This window comes from Syzygium oleosum, unplaced genomic scaffold (assembly GCF_021117445.2).
Source record: "Syzygium oleosum isolate NSW1041296 unplaced genomic scaffold, Sole_v2.1 Sole_v2.10, whole genome shotgun sequence".
NCBI classification, from domain to species: domain Eukaryota; kingdom Viridiplantae; phylum Streptophyta; class Magnoliopsida; order Myrtales; family Myrtaceae; genus Syzygium; species Syzygium oleosum.
In genome coordinates, this window is record NW_026607494.1 from 812,128 (window position 1) to 834,934 (window position 22,807).

General features: G+C 41.4%; 4 protein-coding genes across 6 annotated transcripts; 3 read left to right on the forward strand and 1 right to left on the reverse strand.

Moving 5' to 3' along the window:
- Positions 1–241: 241 nt before the first annotated feature.
- LOC115687929 (peptidyl-prolyl cis-trans isomerase CYP18-2) lies at positions 242–3,414 on the reverse strand. Its single transcript, XM_030613634.2, has 6 exons — positions 3,199–3,414; positions 2,987–3,082; positions 2,776–2,837; positions 2,372–2,505; positions 1,340–1,424; positions 242–619 (listed from the first exon to the last, which is right to left on the reverse strand). The coding sequence occupies exons 1-6, from the start codon at positions 3,268–3,270 to the stop codon at positions 574–576; spliced, it is 495 nt and encodes a 164-aa protein (XP_030469494.1). The 5' UTR covers positions 3,271–3,414; the 3' UTR covers positions 242–573.
- An 828-nt stretch (positions 3,415–4,242) lies between these two features.
- On the forward strand, positions 4,243–10,221 carry LOC115687951 (mitochondrial fission protein ELM1-like). 3 transcript variants are annotated; one of them, XM_056315646.1, is made up of 11 exons: positions 4,243–4,630; positions 5,369–5,531; positions 5,716–5,782; positions 6,111–6,207; positions 6,893–6,970; positions 7,089–7,215; positions 7,627–7,739; positions 7,858–7,921; positions 8,026–8,119; positions 8,239–8,347; positions 9,706–10,221. In XM_056315646.1, the coding sequence occupies exons 1-11, from the start codon at positions 4,451–4,453 to the stop codon at positions 9,805–9,807; spliced, it is 1,194 nt and encodes a 397-aa protein (XP_056171621.1). In that variant the 5' UTR covers positions 4,243–4,450; the 3' UTR covers positions 9,808–10,221. The 3 variants fall into 3 exon arrangements, with proteins under 3 accessions (XP_056171621.1, XP_056171622.1, XP_030469526.1); XM_030613666.2 differs by having other exon boundaries at positions 4,245–4,630; positions 6,821–6,970; XM_056315647.1 differs by lacking the exon at positions 6,893–6,970.
- Positions 10,222–11,504: 1,283 nt separating this feature from the next.
- Positions 11,505–12,955, forward strand: LOC115687952 (casparian strip membrane protein 1-like). The gene is made up of 3 exons (XM_030613669.2): positions 11,505–12,027; positions 12,308–12,431; positions 12,559–12,955. Exons 1-3 carry the CDS (start codon positions 11,750–11,752, stop codon positions 12,772–12,774), a joined length of 618 nt encoding a protein of 205 aa, XP_030469529.2. The 5' UTR covers positions 11,505–11,749; the 3' UTR covers positions 12,775–12,955.
- A 3,886-nt stretch (positions 12,956–16,841) lies between these two features.
- Positions 16,842–18,876, forward strand: LOC115687933 (small RNA-binding protein 11, chloroplastic-like). Its single transcript, XM_030613638.2, has 4 exons — positions 16,842–17,096; positions 18,106–18,174; positions 18,271–18,377; positions 18,475–18,876. The coding sequence occupies exons 1-4, from the start codon at positions 16,982–16,984 to the stop codon at positions 18,583–18,585; spliced, it is 402 nt and encodes a 133-aa protein (XP_030469498.2). The 5' UTR covers positions 16,842–16,981; the 3' UTR covers positions 18,586–18,876.
- Positions 18,877–22,807: the final 3,931 nt, after the last annotated feature.

Genomic DNA, 22,807 nt, shown 5'->3' on the forward strand with positions numbered 1-22,807 from the left:
GCCGTGCCGCACCATTGCCCGTTGTGCCAAGAATTGTCTGAGTTCAGTGATCAGAGATGAGACAATATGGTTTCATGGGTGCGTGGCGTATGGCAGTCAAGCGAGAGTTGGATCAATGACGGTGGCGGCAGCAGGCCGCCATGTCACTGAAGGAGACCGTATGGGGGCTTTTAAACACTAAGGAGCAGACCAGAAGGGAGAATTGTGGGGACGTGAATTTCTAGACGAGTAAAACAACCGGTAAACACGCAAATCCGAAGTCTTGCTCGAACTAGTATTCACTGCTCTTCTGGCGAAACACCAAAATCTGACATATTCGACCCCAGGAGAAAAATTAACATTCACTGCAAGAGTAGATCCTGTTGAGTTCATATGCCATGAAATTGCCCCAAATTTGTCCCAAGCTGACATAATCCTGACGAAGAGAAGTCACTGGCAATAACATGCATCAGACGATACTAACGCCATTGCACAATATTACAAAAGTTACAAATATGGCTCCATTATCAATGTGCGGTTGAAAGACGGTATCGCAGAACAACCAGTCAGTGAAAATTAACTCCTTCCTCGAAATCAATCTTTTACTGATGTCCGCAGTATCTTCACATCATGGATTGGTCTGCACAAACAGAGTACGTAAAGTCTGATAAACCATCGTCTTTTCGCAACTATCAACCATGTCAAATAGAGAAAATGATGCTAATTGCGGTAGCTATAGAAAATGTTTGTGTACAGCTTTCTAGAAAGTGAAGTTAAGCAGGACCAGATCAATATTCATGCTTTACCTAACAGATTAAGCACAAGCATCAGAGAATCCAATGAGTCTTCTTAATCCCCCTTTCAAAATGAGGATCAATGAGTTCTTTTCAGCATCAATGAAGCCATTGAAAACAAAGCTTTCAGCTTCCCTTTCGAAAGTGTAGTTTAGCAGGACTCGGCCAATATTCATACTTTTCTCAAACCAATTTAAGCACAAGCACTACAGCATGATCCAATAGGATTTGCCATTTTGTTTTATCTTCAATTTCAAAACAAGGACCGATATATTGTTTCCTCACAGATCTAGCATCACCAATTTTCACTTCAGTACATCATCAACAAAATAGAATTCCCTATTGGCTCACAAAATATAACTCCGGAAAGCCCAAATACAGATGTCACCCCTCATTTCGGACAATTTTGGCTCCATGTTCATCATTAAAGAGCCACAAATACCAGAAAATTTCATAACAGAAGTGAAAATACTTTGAGCACAATTTTATTCTATGTCAAGCATGTTTAAGAGATACAAATTCTTGAGAGCCACATATGCATTAACAATTATCAAGGAAAGACGTACCTATCATTGTTGTCTGTTTGAACACTCCCAAGTCTTTTGATAATCTCCATTCCTCTGCATACTCGTCCAAATATTGTGTGTTTTCCTGTATGGAGGTGGGAACATCATTAAATCATCCACTACTCCAATTTGATGATAAAAGATGGAATTGTGATGTGAAAAAGCAGAAAGATAAACGGGAATATTTGTTCCCTCCCATACCGATCTTAATGAAATAAGGTGTCATGTAGGTACGTTTCTCCTCCTATATAGAAGTTCCTAAAGTCTGAAAGAAATTATATATTCAGTTGATCTTAGCTTCTATTGAAGATGATTACCAGATTTATTGTATAGTCAGGTGCATTTGGATGACTAGAGATTTGAACAGCGCAGCTGTAAATGTGGTACATGAACATGGCACCCGCATTAATTAGAGAACCAAACTTCAGAGTCAGATGGTCCTTTTGTCATGAAAATGGGCTCTACAACATATATCTGGCCAATGAAGTTCAATCTCATGACTGAATCAGCATGTTTAATTCTACATATACTGCTAATCCATAGATGTCTGACCAGCTAACCTGTATCACATGAGGGAGTTGACTAGTATCAAAAGGTCTATATCAGTTTTAGGCCATACACTGACAGACTAGGTCTACACTTAGATGAAGATGCATTTTTAAGGGAGCAAAATTCGCTCTTCTACGTCAAACTTGATGTCACTATATAAAAGATGTACATGGGAAATCTTCTTCCGATTCAAAATCCTTTGATCCTCTGAAAAAAAAAAATTTCAAGACTACTTTTGCTGTAAAGAAAAAGGTAAAGTGCTTGGAATACATAACACGAGCTAGAGGGAAGAGGGATGTCCAAAAGGCAAACATAATGACCAAACGCATCACTTGTATTCACAATTGCAACTTGCAAGTGCGCAATTATCTCAGAGGCTCGCAGACACTCGCACTAGAAAAAAGGATCTACCAATCACATGATTAAGAAAAAAAACCATGAATAGAGACAGCAATAACGACTTTATTAAAGACAATATCATACCATCAAGTGAAGGGCATGGTGCCAAAGTAATAAAGAACTGGCTACCATTGGTGTTTGGTCCAGCATTTGCCATGGACAGGATACCAGCACCCGTGTGCTTCAATTCTGGTTTTATCTCATCCTCAAACTTTTTACTGCAACACGATACACACCATTATACAGTGAGGGTCCTTTAACAACCAAACAAGGAGCTGAACAGTACTCTTGAAGGTCCCAATTCTTTGCCGGTGCGCACCCAAACAATCAAGTACTATAAAGGAGCTTAAGAAACACACTCTTCTCATTGCTCTCATTGTACTGATACTCAAGAAGTGAAAATCCACAGCTCAGGAAAAGAAGCACTCGCGACCCGCACGATCGTTAAGCACAATAATTCTCAAACAAGAAAGGAAGGTCGCCTTTACCCATAAATTGATTCTCCACCCCTTCCCGTCCCGGTGGGATCCCCACCTTGCACGATGAAGTCCTTATTTCAAGATTACACAGAAAAACAAACAGTTAGAAAAAAGCGATCATACGAATGCACTGTCGTGATTTCTGGGTGCGAATTTTTCGTAACCAACGATAAATTTCAGGGGAAAGAAACGAGTACGCAGAAAGAACGAGAGCGACTACCTTGATGATGCGGTGAAACTTCACATTATCATAGTAACCTCTCCGAGAGAGCTCGATGAAGTTCCTGCTAGTTCTCGGCGCATGCTTGAAGTATAGCTATAAGACGATTTGACCCAAAAGAAAAAACGAAAACTTTCAACGACTCGATGCATCGCAGAAGAAGAAGAAGAAGAAGCAGGAGAAGAAGGAAGGAAGGAGGGGGGAGGATTTGCCTCGATAGTGAAAGAACCCATGGAGGTCTCGAGAGTGACCTCGGGAGGACCTCCTTCCGCGCTTGCCCACATCTTCTGCGCACGAAGCAAGCACGAGGCCTCGCCGAGAGGAGCTCGAGAGGTTCTCGCTGCAGAGAAATGGGGAGCCGACCTCCAAATGCTCGACGAAATGCGAGCTCGGCAACTGGGGAAACTCGCGTGGGTTCTTCAAGGGGTTTTGAATCTTTGATCTCGAGATAGAGAGAGCGAGAGAGAGAGAGAGAACTGGGCCTACAAAATACGTGGCCCATAGACATTGCCTGATTGGCCCACTAGCTCTTTCCTGAACTCTCTTGATTAATTCGTCGTGGGAGCTCCATGAATTTTGACCTAACGTGTAATATAGTCCCTAGACTTTTAATTTGTTTAATGTAGCAGCAGCTGAATTTTATCCCGATATATAACGTGGTCCAAAAAATTTTAATTTGTTTAATGTGATCTGTGAACTTTTTGATAAGTGTCCAAACTAGTCTTTAGACTATATGGTCCCTGAACTTTAAATTTGTTCATTGTGGTTCATGAACTTTAGCCAAATGTATGATATTTCTGAATTTTTAATTTGTTCAATGTAGTCCCTGGACTATTGGCAAATGTTCAATTTAGTCATTCGACTGTATGAAAATGTTCAAAGTTGTCATTCCAGGGACCGAGTTAAACATTTGCCAAAAGTATATAAACCACATTGAGTAAATTAAAAGTTCAAGGACTACATTATACATTGGCCTAAAGTTCAGGGATCACATTGAATAAATTTAAAGTTTAGGGACCATATATTATACTAGGTCAAAGTCTAGGAATTATTTGATCATTATACCTTAATTTAAGTTCAGATAGTATTTTTATATAGTCCGACTAGTTATTGAATAAATTAAAAGTTCGAAAATGATAATGCGCATTAGGCTAAAATTTAAGAATAATATTAAATAAATTAAAAACTCAGAAATCACGTTGCACGTTGAATCAAAGTTCAAGCACCGTTTGTGTTATTTTCCCAATTTTTGCCGCAAACTAGCTACTAGCTTCTATGCAGCTGGTGAATGAGCACGAAGACGATGGGAATTTCTTCTTGGATGGGTCTCCCATAGGCAGGGATCTCCCGGAAGACGATGCAGTGACGGAACATCTCGCCGGAAACTAAGAAGGCGAGAAGCTGTGCGAATCGCCGTCGCGGCCACAGAAGCGCAAGCTCGTCGTCCTCGGCGGCGCGGCTGCGATGAGGCCGATAAGGCTTCCCGAGCCGCCGCCGCCGCCGCCCGGATTCAGTGGCGTGCCGGACATCCTCGACGGCGCTATCAGGCGAGCGCTCGTCGTCGGCAACGGCTTCGCCGGCGCCGAGAACCAGTGCATCGGTTTGGTTCGCGCGCTCGGCCTCGCCGATCGCCACTCCGTACAAGTGAGCGACTGGCATTACCGAAACTCGATTCTCTGAGTTTACGCTTCCTTTTCCGGCGGCCCCCCTCTGTAGATTGTCATGCTTCTATCGATATCTGTTGATATGCGTGTGTCTGTGTTCGTGGTATTAAGTCGAAAATCAGTGTTTTGGATGGAACGAGGTAGTCTGTGTGTTGCGTTTTAAGGTTTGTGCAGAAATAGGATTGCGAGGGATTGTTTTGTCTCTCGACAGTTGGGACAACTGCCTTGCACACATGTTTACGTGAATGGCTTTCAACTTTCGTCCAGTCCTAGTTTGTCATTATTGCATATCAACTGGGTAGATGGTAGTAGTCATTTGCTATATGAGAAACTGAAATTTCTCGCGGACAGCCCACAAATTCATATGCTGAGTGTGATTTGACTAGCATTAGACCGATAATCTAGACGTCCCTAGTGGCGCTGGTTGTTCATCGGTTCAAAACAAATTAATCTGCATTGAATTTGCTAAACCAGAAGAGTTTATTTGTTTCCTGTGAGGATTCTTATTTCAGAAGAGTGGTTATCATACAATCAGCAATTGATGAATCCTATTTTTGATTTCTCTGCGCAAGCATGCTTTCTATCCCATCTAGATGGTGGGATGCACACTCAAGTACATATGTTGGTCTGGTCCCTTTATGGTTAATTCCTGGATTCATTGCCTTTCTGATTGTCGACTAACTTCCTTCTAATATTACGCACTTCGTTACTTGTACAGCGTGTTACTAGGCCTAGAGGAGGGATTAATGAATGGCTTCATTGGATTCCGGTTTCCCTCCATAAAAAAATTAATTATGTTGTGAAAAGAGTTTGGGGTGATTCAAGGTTTCGAACGACGTTTGAAAGCAATAAAGTCATGCCTCTTTCAGCTGAAAAAAGTGGTAGGGGGCAGTTTTAGAGTGGTTTCCCTTCAATGTTTCTAGTCAATAACAAACTTTAGTCATGTAGTGAACTTATTAGTGTGGTGACCTGTTCTTATGTTGGAATTCTATCACTGTTAGCGCTTGTAGGGGAAATTAATGTCTCCGTATGCCTGAATAACTTTGATTAAATGGCTTTTTGCAGGATTAATGAATGTTTTGGAAACTGATCCAAAACAGATCGCAGTAATGGCTCGTGAATCATTTGAAAAGTATGATTTTTGATCTTGTTCCTATTCTTCCTGTCATGCTTCTTTTCAATGGAAAACTATATAAATTTTCACATTGAATTGTAGTCATGCTCAGAAATGTCCCATTTGAATCCGGGATACAGAAGATGCAATTGCGAATTGCCTACGTAAAAAAATTTCCAACATGGTGAACATCTTTAAGTTCGGTTTATAGGTTCTAGATGTCTTAGAATAGTCTAATTATCAGCATGTAATGGTCATATCCAGCATTTGAATTTGTGAAATATGGATTTGCTTCTGTCCTTCAAAGTATCTGCTAAACCCAAACAACTATCTACACTTGTCATAGGGAGGGCCCACTGTTGGTGATCGCATCTGGGCGGGACACTATTCCTGTTGCGAGCACAATAAGAAGGTTGGCTCCGGAGAACGTTTTTGTTATTCAGGTGAGTATGAATACGCTTCCCTTTTAAGCTTCTTGTCACATGCTTTGCTGATAAATAACCAGTTCCTCAGCCTTCTTTTATTTTTCTTTTATCACCTTCAATGGTTGGTTTTTAACCTTGCCATCGTTTTTCATTATGTCTACATTTTTAAAAATTGAAAAAGATGAATTTAAAGGAGAGAAAAGGAGAGGAAACGGGAAAAGAAGAAATAAATAAGCAAGAACTTTAGCTGGGAAAATATGTGGCCATGAAATAGGGATATGACAACCTAGATTATTTACTTGCTCTCTCCCTTACCAATCCTTCAAGAAGTTTCTGTATATCTAATCACAGGAGAGTCTCTCAAGAAATTAGCCTATTTTTTGTGCTGTTTGTGTAACGAGTGCTACATGTAACTTGGTAATATGGGTGCTCAAATGTATTAGTTCTGCTTCCTTCTGGCAAGCTTTATGTCCCTTCCAAAAGCTAGTTCTTCTGTTCACATTATCCAGTTGGTCTTTTACATATTGATACTTCTTATGTGTCTGTCATCAATTGGAAGGTAGTTATCATGCATCTACAATTTTTATCAGCATTCAATTTAATTCGTCTGATAATTCATGTCATCTCCCAGATACAACATCCAAGATCCCGTGTAGATAGGTTTGATTTGGTGATTACTCCTCGTCATGATTATTATCCACAGACAGCTCACGCGCGAGAGCAAATTCCTTGGTTTCTTCGAAGGTGGATAACACCACGTGATCATCCCGATAGTCATGTGGTATGCCCTGCAGATGGCAAATACACTCCATTGTTGGGAATCACCAATGTACAATTAAGTTATTAGTTAGTTATTTTTGTTACAAAAGAATCTTACAGGTCTAGAATTTTCAATTTAGATTCTCACAGTGGGTGCCCTTCATCAAGCTGATTCTGCCACTCTGAGAAGTGCTGCCTTCACCTGGCATGATGAGTTGGCATATCTTCCAAAGCCCTTGCTTGTGGTCAATGTTGGTGGTCCCACAAGTAATTCACTTTTTCCTTATTCATTACATATGTTCTAGCTTGATCTTGCTAAATTTATCCAGCATATTTTTGTCAGACAAATTTAGTGAATCTTATGGTCAAAACTAAACAGTCTTAGCTGATATAACCGACTAAGAACATTTTGTCTCGCGATGACAAGAGAGACGGGTTTTGATACATTAGTCTTCATCCTGTAGGAGCTGATTAATATCTTTGCATTTGCACTCTAGTCTGTTATCTAGTCGTCATATTCTGGATGTTTGTTTGCTTACATCAGTAGCACCCAGGGCACTGTTTTATCATCATCATATGAGTTGGCTAATTGATTTTAAAAAATACATGTGGAACTATTGTTTACTATGATCAGTTCATAGAAGAATCTCACAGCTTTTGTCTATGTTCTGATCACAGGCAATTGTCCATATGGTGCTGATCTTGCAAAGGAGTTGATAATTAAGCTGCAGAATGTTCTGTGGAGCTGTGGAAGTCTCAGAATATCTTTCTCTAGGAGGACTCCTGTGAAGGTATGTATGCATTGTTCAATTCTTATAATTCTTGATGAAGTAAGCGATAAACTGTTTTTTTTTTTTTTGTTGGTCCTGGAGCCATAAACTATTTACTTCTCTGCCTTTCTATCTGCAGGTGTCTGAAATGTTTGTTAGAGAATTCAGGGCTAATTCTAAAGTTCACATTTGGGATGGTGAAGGTAGTTATATAACTGATCTTTGAAGGCTTTTCCATTATGGAAAACACAGTAAAATCATCATGTTTTGTGATAATGGACTGGAATAATTTCTGGTGTGTTTCTAGGTTCAAACCCACACATGGGACATTTAGCTTGGGCTGATGCTTTTGTTGTAACAGCTGATTCTGTGAGCATGTTGAGTGAGGTCTGCAGTACAGGGTATGCATGAAACTTCAAACAATGAGAACCATCCCTAAATTTTAAATATCTACGTTTGTTTGGCCCAATAATTTGAAATTTCCACAAACTAAAGACAGCAATTATCTCTCATGATGCAGGAAGCCAGTTTATGTTGCTGGAGCTGAACGGTGTAAGTGGAAGTTTGCCGACTTCCAGAATTCCTTGCAGGAACGAGGAGCAGTTCGAGCATTCACTGGAAAAGAAGATGTAGGTTACTCACTCTTATTTAAATTCTGTTATTTTTTTCTTTCAGAAGTAAGGGTAGAATCGAGTGCCGGTCAAGATGAAGCAGTGTCTAGCTCGAGCTTGATTCGATTCACAAACTCAATGTGTTCAAAATTTGATTTGACATTGGTCAAGTACTAATCTGAGCTTGAGCTAGACTTGAAAAGGTAGTTGAGATACTCGAGCGTTACTCGGCTTAGCTTTACTGTTATTGAAATTTTTTTATTGTATAATTAATCAGATAGGTTAGTGAAATGAAAATACAAGGTGTAAATTGTATTTGGAATCAATGTGTAATGAGAAGTGATGCAATAACATAGAATGCTGCTATGATATAGCCGAATGCAAATCATCAAAGAAAGTACCTTAACGTATCTGTAGCTCAAATATGTGAACTTCAAAATAAACTGTAAAAATTACAAGATCAGAGAATATCATCAAGCCCTAACTTCATATAACCCCAACTCAATGAAGATGTGCTTTAGAGGCACAAAGGAACACCATCTTTCTCAATGAGGAAGCCAACTTGGCGATCAGTTAATTTCCCCATCAATCTATCACTAATTGGAAACTGAAAAAAAAAAGGTCACAGGGAGTCGCTTAAGAAAATTGGCACACAATGGAAACAGTTCACAACTATGAGAAAATGAAACTTGCAAATGGTAGCTGGGGATGCACATTCCTGGGAAATGATGCAACAAACTGAAGAATATTTGTCAATGACTCGATGATAGAAGCAAAGGAGCAGGAACAATGAAAAATGGAGAAAACCTAAGCAATAAGGGGAAAAGAGTCGTGACCAAGAGGAGAGAAAGAAACGGAGACAAGTTATTCTCGGTTGAGAAGATAGTTCTACGTTTCTCGGAAAGTGAAAAAGCGTGAGGGTTAGAGTTTTTAATGATTGCTAAAAGCATAATACACCACACGAGAAGAGCAGTATACTTTCTAAAAACTTAAACAGCTGCTTCTTAGACGAATTTTTTTTTTTTGAAAAAGCTACTACTCAATTAGGCTTGTGATACTGTAATGAAGAGTTTGTGACCTTAAGCTTAACTGGAAAGGCCATTATCTACTTCAGCTTAAGAAAAGTTGAATCAAGTTTGAGTAGATATTGAGCCTATCCCAAGTAAGTTGACTCTGTCAGACCATTCCGAGGAACAAAGGCTTTTGATGCACAACTAATGAGAAAACCACTTCGTATTATGCATTTGCGTTTGTGAGCTTAGGCCATGGTTTCTTTTATGTGAAAGTTTGTTAACCTGCCGCAGCCTTTGCTCAACTCAGTTGGACATATTAATAGAGGTTTATGCTCACTTATATATTTGGGTTTGGATGTACAGATATCTGAGACCTGGAGCTATCCTCCACTTAATGACATTGCCGAGTCTGCTACTCAGGTGCATGAAGCACTTGCCAAGCGTGGATGGAGGATATGCACGTGACGGGCCTTCTGTTGTTTAGCCAATGTGGCCTCGTCACTCGCTTTGCTCTGGCACGTTGAGCAAGTGTGATTGGGTTGGCTAGTACCCACTTGGTAACCTCGGTGAAAGTACGTGAAGATAGCTCCTGTTTGCTAATGTTTCAAGGAGCCCATTCTTGTTCTGTGGCTATCCATTTCTGCGGAGCACAACTTTAGGTAGTGCATTTTTGAAGAAAGAATAGCTAGTTGGCAAGTAATCCAGCGTACAAGATACAGGACGTCGCTATGTTTTTTTCTTTTTTCTTTCGTACCTTTTACCTGATCTTCCTGCCTCATTGTAAGTTTATTTGTACCGACAAGGAAAGTGGTTTCCTGTTACATTATGGTTTTCCCCAACGATATGAGCAATACGTATGAGTTGCACGCTTGTTCGTCCCATACGTGAGCCAATTCTGATAGCAAAAGCAGCATCTATGGATTCATCCTACAGTTCCTCTTCATAAGTTCGACCGGTACTTATTTATTTGGTCAGTATCGATGGGAACTAAAACATCGTGGCTGACGAAGTTCTGGAACTTTTTCTCTGGAGCTGACAACAGAAGCTCCCAATCACAAATGGGAATTACAGCTTTGGACTTTCTTTCGTATTACCATCGATTGGTGATGCGTGGGTGTGGCGTTAATCTGCATTTGGTTTGTTGGGTTAGGCAAGTCCTCCTGTCACTTCAGTTGTATGATTAAAAGAGCAAACTTTGTTTATGATCAGATTATAACTTCATTATTACTCGCTAATCCCCAGCCATGAGAAAGCCAAGGCACGTGAAGTTTCATTTCCTTCCACTTTTAGTTGATGACAAAAGGAGCACTTCGTTTTTCTATTCTTTATAACCTACGAATGGCAATGAAAAGTTTATGGGGAAATTGTCAAATCAGTCCTAAACCTATTGTACGGCGGTCAATTCAGTCTTAAACATTTTAATTTTGCCAATTCAGTCCTAAACCTTTCTAATTCTTGCCAATTCAGTCCTTCCGGCCAATTTTGGCCGGCCGGCGCCGGCCGTTCGGCCAAGGCTGACGTGGCAATTTATTATTATTATTATTTAATTTTTTAGTCTTTTTAAATCTTTTTTTTTCTTTTTTTTCTGATTTCTTCCTTTGGCCAGTCCGGCGACCGGAGGCCGGCCAGAGGGGAGGGCCGGCGAGGTCGACTTAGCCGGCCTCGCCGCTGCTAAGGCGAGGCCGACCTCACAGTCGCGACCCAGGCGACGGCGAGGCCGACCTCGCCGACGCCTGGGTCGCGACGGCGAGGCGAGGCCCAGCAGGCGACGGCGAGGTTGGCCTCGCCTCAGCAACGGCGAGGCCGGCGAGGTTGACCTCGCCGGCCCTCCCCTCTGGCCGGCCGCCGGTTGCCGGACCGGCCAGAGGAAGAAATCAGAAAAAAAAGATTAAAAAATTAAAAAAAAAATAAAAAATTGCCACGTCAGCATTGGCCGGACGGCCGGCGCCGGCCGGTGGCCACGTCAGCGCCGGCCGGCCAAAATTGGCCGGAAGAACTGAATTGACAAGAATTAGAAAGGTTTAGGACTGAATTGGCAAAATTAAAAGGTTTAGGACTGAATTGGCCGCCGTACAATAGGTTTAAGACTGATTTGACAATTTTCCCAAAAGTTTATAGTACAGAGGATTGCCAACAAGACATTGATCTTTATGAAGTAGGAGAAACTGCTCCATTAATGATCTGTCATGTCACAGACGTCTTCTTTTGGGAACATTAGAATGAGAAATAAAGCTACAACGTTGGAGAAGTTGGCAACAACTCCTCTATCTCTCTTGCTTCTATCAGAAGTCCTATTTGCTCGCATCCCTTCTTTATAAAAAGACTTGCCCATCGAGCTCTTCAAGTCACAAGCTTCAAGCCTCTTCTCTAAGCTCATTGAACCTTCTGTTAGCTGATACCGAAAAGAATGAACAGTGGCGACTCAACCACCATTGATGTTCCCGACTCAGCTGCCGGAGGCAGCGCTGCTGCTAAAGGGAAAGCAGTATCGGTCGTGGCAGCTCCACCGCCCCGGCCCGGAGGAATGAAGAAAGGGGTGGCCATATTCGACTTCATACTGAGGTTGTGCGCGATTGTGACTGCGCTGGCCGCTGCCGCCGCCATGGGAACAAGTGACGAGACTCTTCCCTTCTTCACTCAGTTCTTCCAGTTCCAAGCTAGCTACGATGACCTCCCGACTTTTGAGTATGTTGCCCTCAGCTTAGGGATTGCTTGCCCATCTTATCCTTCATCCGAATGCTGTCTATTCGGTCGAGAAACCCATGTCTTATTATATCAATCATTTCAGACATGAGAAGTGTTCACTCCTTCAAATCTAATGTTACTAAGCTTCTCTCGTTAGGACAAGAGATCTTTTACCTTCACCTTATTTTCCCTTTGCTATAAAGAAATCACACCTAACTATAACATAAAGCATCTTGATCATGTGAACTGAAAAACAGACATGAACAATGTATATATGCAGGTTCTTTGTGATCGCAATGGCACTAGTCGGGGGCTACCTAGTCCTCTCGCTTCCCTTCTCCATCGTATGCATCGTCCGACCCCACGCCGTTGGTCTCAGATTACTCCTACTCATTTTGGACACTGTGAGCACTCTCTCCATCACTAATTGATTAATATCAATCTGCATTCACTTGTAAAGAACTATTCCCTTCTCATCATATGCTCCCACGTTGCAATGCTTATTCCTGTCCTTATTTTCCCCTTGCGTAGATGGCGCTCACACTGACCACAGCAGCCGGGGCCGCGGCTGCAGCCATAGTGTACTTGGCCCACAACGGCAATCCGAACACGAATTGGCTTGCCATATGCGGGCAGTTTGGCGACTTCTGCCAGAAAGTGAGCGGGGCCGTGGTGGCGTCGCTCATCACGGTAGTTGTCTTCGTGGTGCTTGTGGTCCTCTCCGCCATGGCTCTTCGTAGGATCTGAGATGATCCCAGCTGACCGATGGATACGGAGGAGTATCAAGACAATTTCATTACGTGTGTTTCATGATGTTGTTGGTGTGTGTGTGGTGGTGCCTGTGTTGACAAAATGTCATTCCAACGAGGGGTCATATCAATTCTTGTATAGGCATTACTTTGATGGAAAAAAAATCGTTCCTTTCTCTGCTCTCACAAGTCGCAATCAACTTCATTTACTTGATGCTAAACAAAATGCAGCTCAACGAGCATGAAAAAGCCATGCAAAAAGCACTCTTTTTACCGGATTTTCACAAAAAAATTAAAGGGATATAAGTACATTAGAAGATCTAAAACTTGTCACAGAAGTGCAATGAACCAAAACGATATCGTTTTGGCCTTGTTCTTCATGTTTTAGCCGTGTCAGCGCCACGTAGGAGAGAGAAAATAAAATAAAAAGTCACGTCAGCATTTTCCGTTAGCCAAATTGAACGAAGTTAACGGAAGGATTTGATTGTATCAATTTGATAATTTTTATGACACTTTTTTAAAATTTTAGGATTTAATTGCACTTTCATTACAAGTTTTAGGACCTTCAATCCAAAAAATAAAGGGATAATGACACAAACAATCCCTGAATTTTGGGTCAATGTGCAATTTGATCCCTGAACTTTTAATTTATTCAATATAGTCCCTGAACTTTAACCCAATGTTCAATATGGTCCCTGAACTTTCAATTTGTTCAACTTGGTCCCTAAATTTTTAGTAAATATTCAATTTAGTCCCTGAACTATATGAAAATATACAATATAGTTCATGAACTTGAATTAATGGAAGGACTACATTGAACATTTTTATAAAGTTCAGGGACTATATTGAACATGTACCAAAAGTTCAGGGACCACATTGAACAAATTGAAAGTTCAGGGACCATATTGAACATTGGGTTAAAGTTCAGGGACTACATTGAACAAATTAAAAGTTCAGGGATCAAATTGCACATTAAGTCAAAATTCATGGACTGTTTGTGTCATTTTCCCAAAAATAAAAGTAAGTTTTAAACTAGGGAAAAGTCCACTTTTGGCCCATGAACTTGCACATTTTTCCAATCAAATCCCTAAATTTACACAATTTTTCTAATTAAATCCCTCTGACTCTGAACTGGCTAATTTGGGTTGGCTTGGAAAGCTCAGAGTGGAGTGTTTGTGTTAAAATGTCATCATTTCAAGTTGTCAGTCGCACGCATCAGCTGATAATCGAAAGTAAAAAAAAAAAGTTTTTTCATGCCATAGTCTCGTCAGTATCAATGGACAAGTTAGCTCCAAATAAGTGAATTTGTAATTGGAGGAGGGACTTGATGAGATAAGTTATCTTAGTTGAAGGACTTGATTGAAAAAATTCAAGTACTTGATTGAAAATACCGCGCAAGTTCAGGGATCAAATAACACTTATACCTTTTAACTATTCTCAATACAGCAAAAGATGAAACTATGCTTTTTCCTAAAGATCCACATGGATTTATAACCTCTATATAACAATTTTTCAAGGAATACCGTCGGAAATAGTCCTTATACTATTGTTCAATAGTTAATTTAGTTCAAGAAAACTTATTTAGTTCAATTTTATTCTTTTACTTTTGTAAGCGAGCGCAATTTGGTCCTTCTGTCAATTTGATCACGTCGCATGAGTCATTACGATGTTGTCTAATGCTTAATCCAGCTTCATTTATGTTTTGATAAAATAGGATAGCCAATTTCTATCAAATCACATATTTGAAGGATCGCTATCAAATTGTTAATCTGTTTCTTTTTTTTTTTTTCCCAATAAAGTGAATTACAAATTGATGACCGAGAATTAAAGGGGCATTCATGAGATCACTCTCTTATCTGATCGCTAGCCCTAAACCACCTGTAAAATCAAACACCCCAACACCAGTTACTGCCCTTCCCCCGCCACCGGCCACCGTCCTTATTGCCTCAAACCACCTTGCCGATGCCGATCGCGCTTGTCTTTGCCATCCTGCCCGGATTTGGTGGCTATGGCGACCGCAGGGAGGGAGAGAGAGAGAGTTGCGAACAAAGAGAAGACCACGGGACTTTTTGAAAGGGAAAATTGTCAAATCAGTCCTAAACCTATTGTACGGCGGCCAATTCAGTCCTAAACCTTTTAATTTTGCCAATTCAGTCCTAAACCTTTCTAATTCTTGCCAATTCAGTCCTTCCGCCCAATTTTGGCCTGCCGTAGTGACGTGGCCGTGGCCGGATGACTGCTAACTAGGCTGTCCAGCCAACTACGACGTGGCAATTTTTTATTATTTTTTAATCTTTTTTTTTTTTTTTTCGATTTCTTCCTCGGCCGGTCCGTGACCGGCGGCCGTAAAGGGAGGGCGGCGAGGTCGGCCTCGCGCTTCGGGCCTCGCCTCGCCTCGCCGTCGCCTGGTTCGCGCCGGCGAGGTCGAGCCTCGCCCGGATCACGGGTGAGGCTCGACCTCGCGATCGCGACCCGGGCGTCGTCAGTCAGGTCGGCCCAGCCTTCTTCTTGGGCCTTGCCTCGCCCGGCGGCGGCGAGGCCGACCTCGCCGTCGCTGGGTCGCCACGGCGAGGTCGGCCTCGCCTCGGCGGCGGCGAGGTCGACCTCACCGGCCCTCCCCTCTGGCCGGTCGCTGGTCGCCGGACCGGCCAAAGGAAGAAATCAGAAAAAAAAAGTTTAAAAAAGATTAAAAAATTAAATAATAATAATAAAAAATTGCCACGTCAGCGTTGGCCGGACGGCCGGCGGCCACGTCAGTGCCGGCCGGCCAAAATTGGCCGGAAGGACTGAATTGGCAAAAATTAGAAAGGTTTAGGACTGAATTGGCAAAATTAAAAGGTTTAGGACTGAATTGGCCGCCGTACAATAGGTTTAGGAATGATTTGACAATTTCCCCCTTTTTTTTAAAGTAAAGGGATGCTTTTGAAAAAATAAAAAAATAAAGGGGCAATTATAAAATAGGAGAAAATGGAGGGACTAATCCTAACATTACATCATTATAACGAAAAAAAAACTTGCACAAAAAATTGGCAAAGAACCAAATGTAAGAGTCACTATGATCAACTAACAGCAAGTTAACTGCTTTATTTACCACATTAGCAAGGTTGAGAACTTTGATGAAAGGATCAGAAGGCACTCACTTAGTAGAAAGATGAAATTGATCAAAATAGAAGTTTAAAACTAAACTGAATAGGCCAAATGACGAAATAATACCCAATATTTTTAAGGATCTAAAACTTTATCCCCACACTTTAATCTTATTAGAAAAGCACCCAATCTTATAAATTTGTTTCAAATCTATCCCAAACCTTGAAAACCATTTGTGAGTGGCAATATTCACATAGATACCTTACCAATTTGAAATTTTCCCCTTCTTTTTTTGTTGTTGTTGTTGTTGTCACAAATAGCTTTTCTCATTCATTTAGATAAACAAGGACACATGAGCAAAGCAAGTCCTACAGGGCTTGAGGTGGATAAATAATCCAATTTCTCCATAGACTTTTCTTCTTTTGGGCTTTTGCAACTCGGTCCGCAACTTCATTGGAATCCTTAAAGCAATGGGCCAATTGGAGATCTGAAAAGCACATTAGCATATCACTTCCCTCATTGATAAGAGCTCTAACCTCCCACTTCGATTGAGTTGTGCCTCAGTTCACGACAATCAGATTCCAAAATTAGGCTTTCGCCACTTCGTGCAAGAAGAAATTGTAGGATTTCAACCAATGGCAATGACTCCACATGCGCAGCCGAGGCGACACGCATAGATCCGACGAATCCATCAGCGAGGCGGCCGGTGTACTCTCTACAAACACACGCAATTGCTCCTACGGATGTTTCTTCAACAAAAGACCTATCGATGTTCACTTGGAGCGTATCTGAGTTCGAGGGTTTACTCTTCTTCAAGTTTAATGACTGCATTGAATAAACTAAAAGTTTAGAGATGATATTGCGCATTAAGCTAAGATTCAGGAATCACATTGAATAAATTAATAATTCAAAGACCACGATGCACATTTGACTAAAGTTTATGAATTATTTGTGTCATTTTTTTTCCTAAAATGCAAAATGAATCGGAAGCTCGATTCGGCTTTCTTGTTCTTGTTATAAAACCTTGGTGAAGAACGAAACCGATTTGATCCCCCATATACCCACGCCATCATCTTCTTCTTCTTCTTCTACCCTAAACCTCTCTCTCTCTCTCTCGCATGGCAGCTCTCATTAGAAACCTTCGGTCCGGGATTAGTCTATCCAACCCTTCACTCGTTCCCCCACCCTTAGTCACAAGTTGCAGAGGAATCGTTTCGAAGCTTTTCGTTGGAGGTACCCTTTTACGTGCTCGGTCCGTTCGTTAACGACTCGAGCGAAAAATGTTTCCTTTCGCTGGTTTGTGTACGTGTGTCGGTGTATATGCTGTTGGTATCACGCGGGCAACGTGTTTGACGGAATGTCTGTTTGAAGAAGTTTGATGTCTTGACATCCTGTAGTTTATCGTACAGTGCCATCGTGTGTTTGAAGTAATGTTCATTTGATTTTTTCTTGAAAGTCTTGTTTTGGGGAACTGGAGGGTCGAAATTCACAGTAGGTGACGGTTCTTGATTGCTCTTCTTCTTACCACATCGCGTCCATTACTTAGAATGTTGCATGACCTATTGAGCGCTGCTCTGCAAGGGGATTCCATACTTAAAGTTGTTGTGGTTTATCACACTTAAGGTGATACTTTTTCCTAATACCGATCGAAGAACTAATGAAAAACTAGAGCAAGAAGATCTTATATATTTTCGGCAGTTTGTTAGTTTGGTGGCAGAAAGTGACTTCTAAAGGTTCCTAAGCTCGAGCAATGAAGGCCCTTTGGGCCGAGTCTTAGATTTAGAGCTGATTATGCCTTTGACAGTATAATGAAATTGCTGGTGAGAAAATGTAGTGCTTATATTAAGCTAACTTTGTTGCTGCCCAATAAGGAAACGCTGTGACATTTGGCCGGTTCATTACTAATTTGAGATTTGCAAGCGAGGGGTTATTTTTTGGCCCTCTTATGTAAAGTATAGACACGCATTAGTGGCCTTTCATTCAATAGGAGACAAGTTGGTAAAGGCTTGACATATGGGTCTGGGAAGATACAAACTCATACACCCAACGATTGATAGTGAGCGGTGATTATGTACAGCGAATTGTATCCTCTCACAATTTAACGATCCTCATCATCAGATTCAGTGTTCATGTTTGTTTTGATTCAGCAAAAATCGGCGCTGTCAGTAATCAGCCAAAACCAGCTGTTTATCTCGTTTGAAGCGGGCCTGCTTTTTTGAGCTAGTTTCTCACTGTGTCTCAGGATTGTCATTTTACACCACAGACAAAATATTGGCCGAGTCATTTTCTCAGTTTGGTCAAGTTGTTGAAGGTACCTTAAGTCCATCTCTTATGCACAATTTGATCTGGTTTTACTTGTTTGTTTTGTATATTCAGTAAATTAAACCTCTTATTTCTTTCTATCCAGCTAAGGTTGTGATGGATAGAGTCTCGGATAGATCGAAAGGATTTGGATTTGTAACTTTTGCATCCGAAGACGAGGCTTATAGAGCGGTGACAGAGATGAACGGAAAGGTAAATTGTTCGCCCTCTAATTCTTGAGCAACACTATCTAATTAATTGATATTTTATGAAGGCCTTCTAATTCTCACAGACCTTCTCATTCTCACAGACACTGAATGGGCGAATCGTTTTTGTGGACTATGCAAAGCCTCGGTTAGGCGAAAAACTTGGAATGCCAATTGCAAGAGGACCCCCTGAACCGAAAGTTGATGATAATTGAATACTCTTGCGAAGATACAGATATAGTGAAACTCACATTGCAGGAAGTATTAATTCAAGCACAAAGTGAATGGTACACCCATGTGCATCACTCAGACAGCTCCCGACCGTACCAATGAAAAACACAGAAAAGAAGAAGATAGCTTGACTTTTTAGAATGAAGAGAACAAGGAACGGGTATTCTCATGTGGCACTTAATGTAGATCTATCGCTTTGCAGATTTTATCATAGTCTACTGTTGTAAGAATGATCTGTTGTGATCTAAAAAGTATGCTATTGGGCAGTTGATCCATGATGAGAATGACAAATAGCTACGTCGTTCTCTGTCTATGTTTTCCTCAAGCGGCGTAAGCATTGAAACAACACGATGATGTTGGAGGCTCTCAATTACTGCTCATCAGCATGGAGCTTTTCGTAACAGTATCTATCGTCGTATTCTGTTACTTATAACTATGTCCGCGGGTAGCGTGGTTGACGCGTAATGGGTTTGCATCTGCTCGGCATGCGTTTTAGGGAGTGTATGGTAAGAGAAAGGTTGCTCCTGCTAGCATGGGAGGGTCACTCTGCCTTGTACTCCCGTGTCTGCAACTCCTGTGTAGTGTTATGCCGAGGTGGTGGGTCGGGTAAAGAGCTGCGTGCTACACCTTGGCTACTTGGATTTTTGACATGACCCTGCAAGCAATTGGCTCAATTTTGCGTCTTTCTCCGGTGGGGCGGTTCTCCCTCGTGGTATCTCCGTTTTACTGTCAATCATGGTTGGATCATTCACATTCCCAGGATTCATTATTCTTTAGGGAAAATATCAACTACTATTTAACTTTTATACCATGCATCAATTTGCATTCCTACTTTTGAAAAAACTACATTTCGCATTTTGTGTTTTGTTACTGGATTTCAACTCGCATCTCCCACCCCTGATTCTAATCCACTTATTTACCAAACTTTTCCCACCCTCTCAGCCTCTGCCGCCCGACTCAGCCATCCTCGCCGGTTCTTTCCCAATTCGAGCTGTCATCTCCGGTGGTCCGTCCTCGCACAACAGCCTCTAGGCCCCATTGTTCATTGCATCCTAACTCCCCTTCTCCTCTTCATGCTTGGCACCCCCGCTCTGAGGCCATCGCGACAACTGCAGGCCTTAGATTGGAGGTAAGTGACGGTCCGACCTACATGACAGCTCAGAATGAGGTCGGGTCTGACCTGGATCTAGGCGTGGAGCTCGACGTTGCAGCCACGGGGAGCTCCAAACAAAGCTCGCCATGGTCGCCTCACTATGCTCCGTACGAAGCTTGCCAACCATGGCCAAACTTCATGGCTGAGCTCTTTTAAAGCTTGCACATGAGAGGGAGGGGGAGGATCGTGGTGTTTGGCGTGGTATTGGTTGGCAAAGATGAACATGACGACGGATTTTGGGTGTGGGTATCGTTTTTTTATTTGAAATAGGGGCAAATGAGTTTTTAAGCTTTGAATTTTATCGGGAGGTGCAAATTGCACCTTTTGAAAAGTGAGGATGCAAATTGATATAAGCGAGAAAAGTCAAGTTGGTTTCTAAAATTTTCCTTTCTTTTTTTTGGTGGCAATCAAGCAACCAAGTTGGTTTGTCTTGCATAAATCATCAAATGAGCAAACCAATGACCAAGAAACCGCTTTAAATGACTCGTGACATGTTCCTACATTTTCGGCCCGAAAGCCCATAGCTGGGCTACCGCGCGTGCGAGCTTTATTGGCCGGACGATGGTGGTTGATTTCAAGTTCCGGCGACATCGTAGCCGTCCGATCTGGTCCAGGCTCCATGCTGTCCCTTTGCCCATCTTTCTCGTTTGACTCCGTATGAACGTGAAGAATTTCCATGGCCCACGATCCCAATCAAAGATAAACCGGATCCTGGGTTGTGGGGGCCAACATGCTGGGCATAACTAGAGGATTTTGATGTGAGAAATATATTACCCGATGCGTTTCTCGTATCGTAACTTTGTAATCGTGATCGATTGTAATTTCTATAGTCATATTACGTCACTATAGAGAGCCATCCTGTAAAGCCTATCAATAAGTTTATGTACTATTCATCAATATACACAATATTCTAATATGGTATCAAAGAGGGGGGAGACTACATGAATATAATTGGGACCCGTTGTCAAATCATGTGGGATAATACGAGACAATACTTCAATAGTTGATATCGAGAAATGAGCAATGTGAGATAGTTGTGCCATAGAAGTAAAAGCTTCCCAAACTCATAATAATGGAAAAAACATACTCAAGTTTTCAATTCGAGCAATCTAATCTCGAACTCAAATCGAGCTCTAAATTTGCTATTAATCCTAAAAGGATAGCGTTACCGATTTCTCGACTAAAAGGAAAATCTTTAGAAAGCTTTTGTTGGTTAAAAAGGAATAGTTTTAATTGCAAAATCAGTAGGAATATTCAACGTTGTTCCTTTTACGTTATTATTTGGCTAAGATTAAATTATAATCTTATTCGCTGTATGCAATGGTCCTGGTCCGTCTTGCTTAGACATTCGTGATTTTTGTCAATCAATTAAACAAATAAGGTTTAGTTCAAAGTTGTACTATTCGTAGCATAGTCTATTGCTAATATTAGTGTGAACTTGACGTAGTTGGTCTTGATATGATGCCAACACTAACGAGGATTTCGAACCAAAATCACCATAGACTCAATGTAAGAGTATACAGGCAACGTGGGCTTCGTACAACATGAGAACCTCTTTTGGTTACGACTTTCACGTATTAGGATTCTTGGAGGGCCGAAAATTAGGAAAAATTACCAAACAAGTTATAAACCTATTACATTGGTACCAATTTAGTCCTAAACTTTTTAATCGGATCAATTTAGTCATAAATATTATTGAAAATATGTCTCGAGTTTGAACCCGAAGCAAAAATCTAAATATTCCGAATTGGATATTTTACGGATTTCTGAAATCGGGTAAAAGGAAATATACGGACACATCAATTTTGTTATTCTCACGTTGGAGTCCGAATCGTGAGATAGAAAGACAGAAAAGGACAGTCCAATTGTGTCAGAGAAAGGAAGGAAACACTACTTGAAGTCGGCCAAAGAAAAGTCAAAAGAGGAAAGTTCAAACTTTGACTAGTTGACCGAATAACATGATTTCCTAATCCATGTTGACGTGGGCTTCTGAAGGTGCTCTTCTTTTTTGGCTATAAATATATTCAGTGGGCACTTTGGGCGTGTTGTTGTTGATAAATACGTGAAGTGAAGACTTCTTGAAGCGCCGCTCCGCAAGCGAGTGCTTGGTCGTGGGTTCGTGATTTTATTCGTGGAATTATACCAAGAATTTAAGTATTTGTAGCGATTAAATCTTGTGTTAAGATTTATGTACAATTCTTTTGCGAGATTGAGAGATTATTTAGTGAGAAATTATGGGACTAAATACTGCGTGCATTATTGGGTGTAATTGGGGCTTAGGAAACACTTAGAGTGTTTGAGTGATTCGAGTGTGGTTGTAATCTCCGTTGTATCGCTTGATCTATAGTGGAATTCCGTGCTGCTCTCCCCGTGGACGTAGGTCACTACGACCGAACCACGTAAATCTGGTGTCCGATTTATTTTCTTATTCTGTCAAATTTATTGTTCGATCGCTTGGCTTCCGCAACAAATATTTTTGCATTTGTACCAATTGAGTTCATCTGTCCAATTTTGGCTAGAAATCGCTGACGTGGACACCGATCGTCCTATGTGACACGACGTAGGATGGCTGGTGCTGTTGTGTACATTTTTAAATTTAAATTTTCTATAACTTTTTTTGGTTTATTCTTTTTTCTTTCTTTTCTATTCTTCTTTTTTTGCCATGGGCTAGCAAGGGCTTCTGGTTGACCCTTGTTGGCCATGGGCAAGGGCATCCCGGCCCTCGTCGGATCGGGGCGAGGGCCTTAAAGGCCTCGCTTGATTTGGGTGTCGCGGCCCTCACCAGCGAGGGCTGCGACGCCCTCGCCTTAGGTCGGTGAGGGCCGTGACGCCCTTGCTTGGCCCAAATCTAGCGTGAATAGATGGTGATGTAGTTGACCTTCAAGGGCTTTGTGGTGGCTCTTGCCCAGCATCGCCAGCGAGGGCATTTCAACTCTTACCCAAAGCCAACAAGGGTTGGGCGACGGCCCTTGCCGGCCCTCAACGAAACAAAAAAAAAGAACAGAAAAGAAAAGAAAAAAGAAAAAAATCAAAAAATTTATAATAAATTCAAA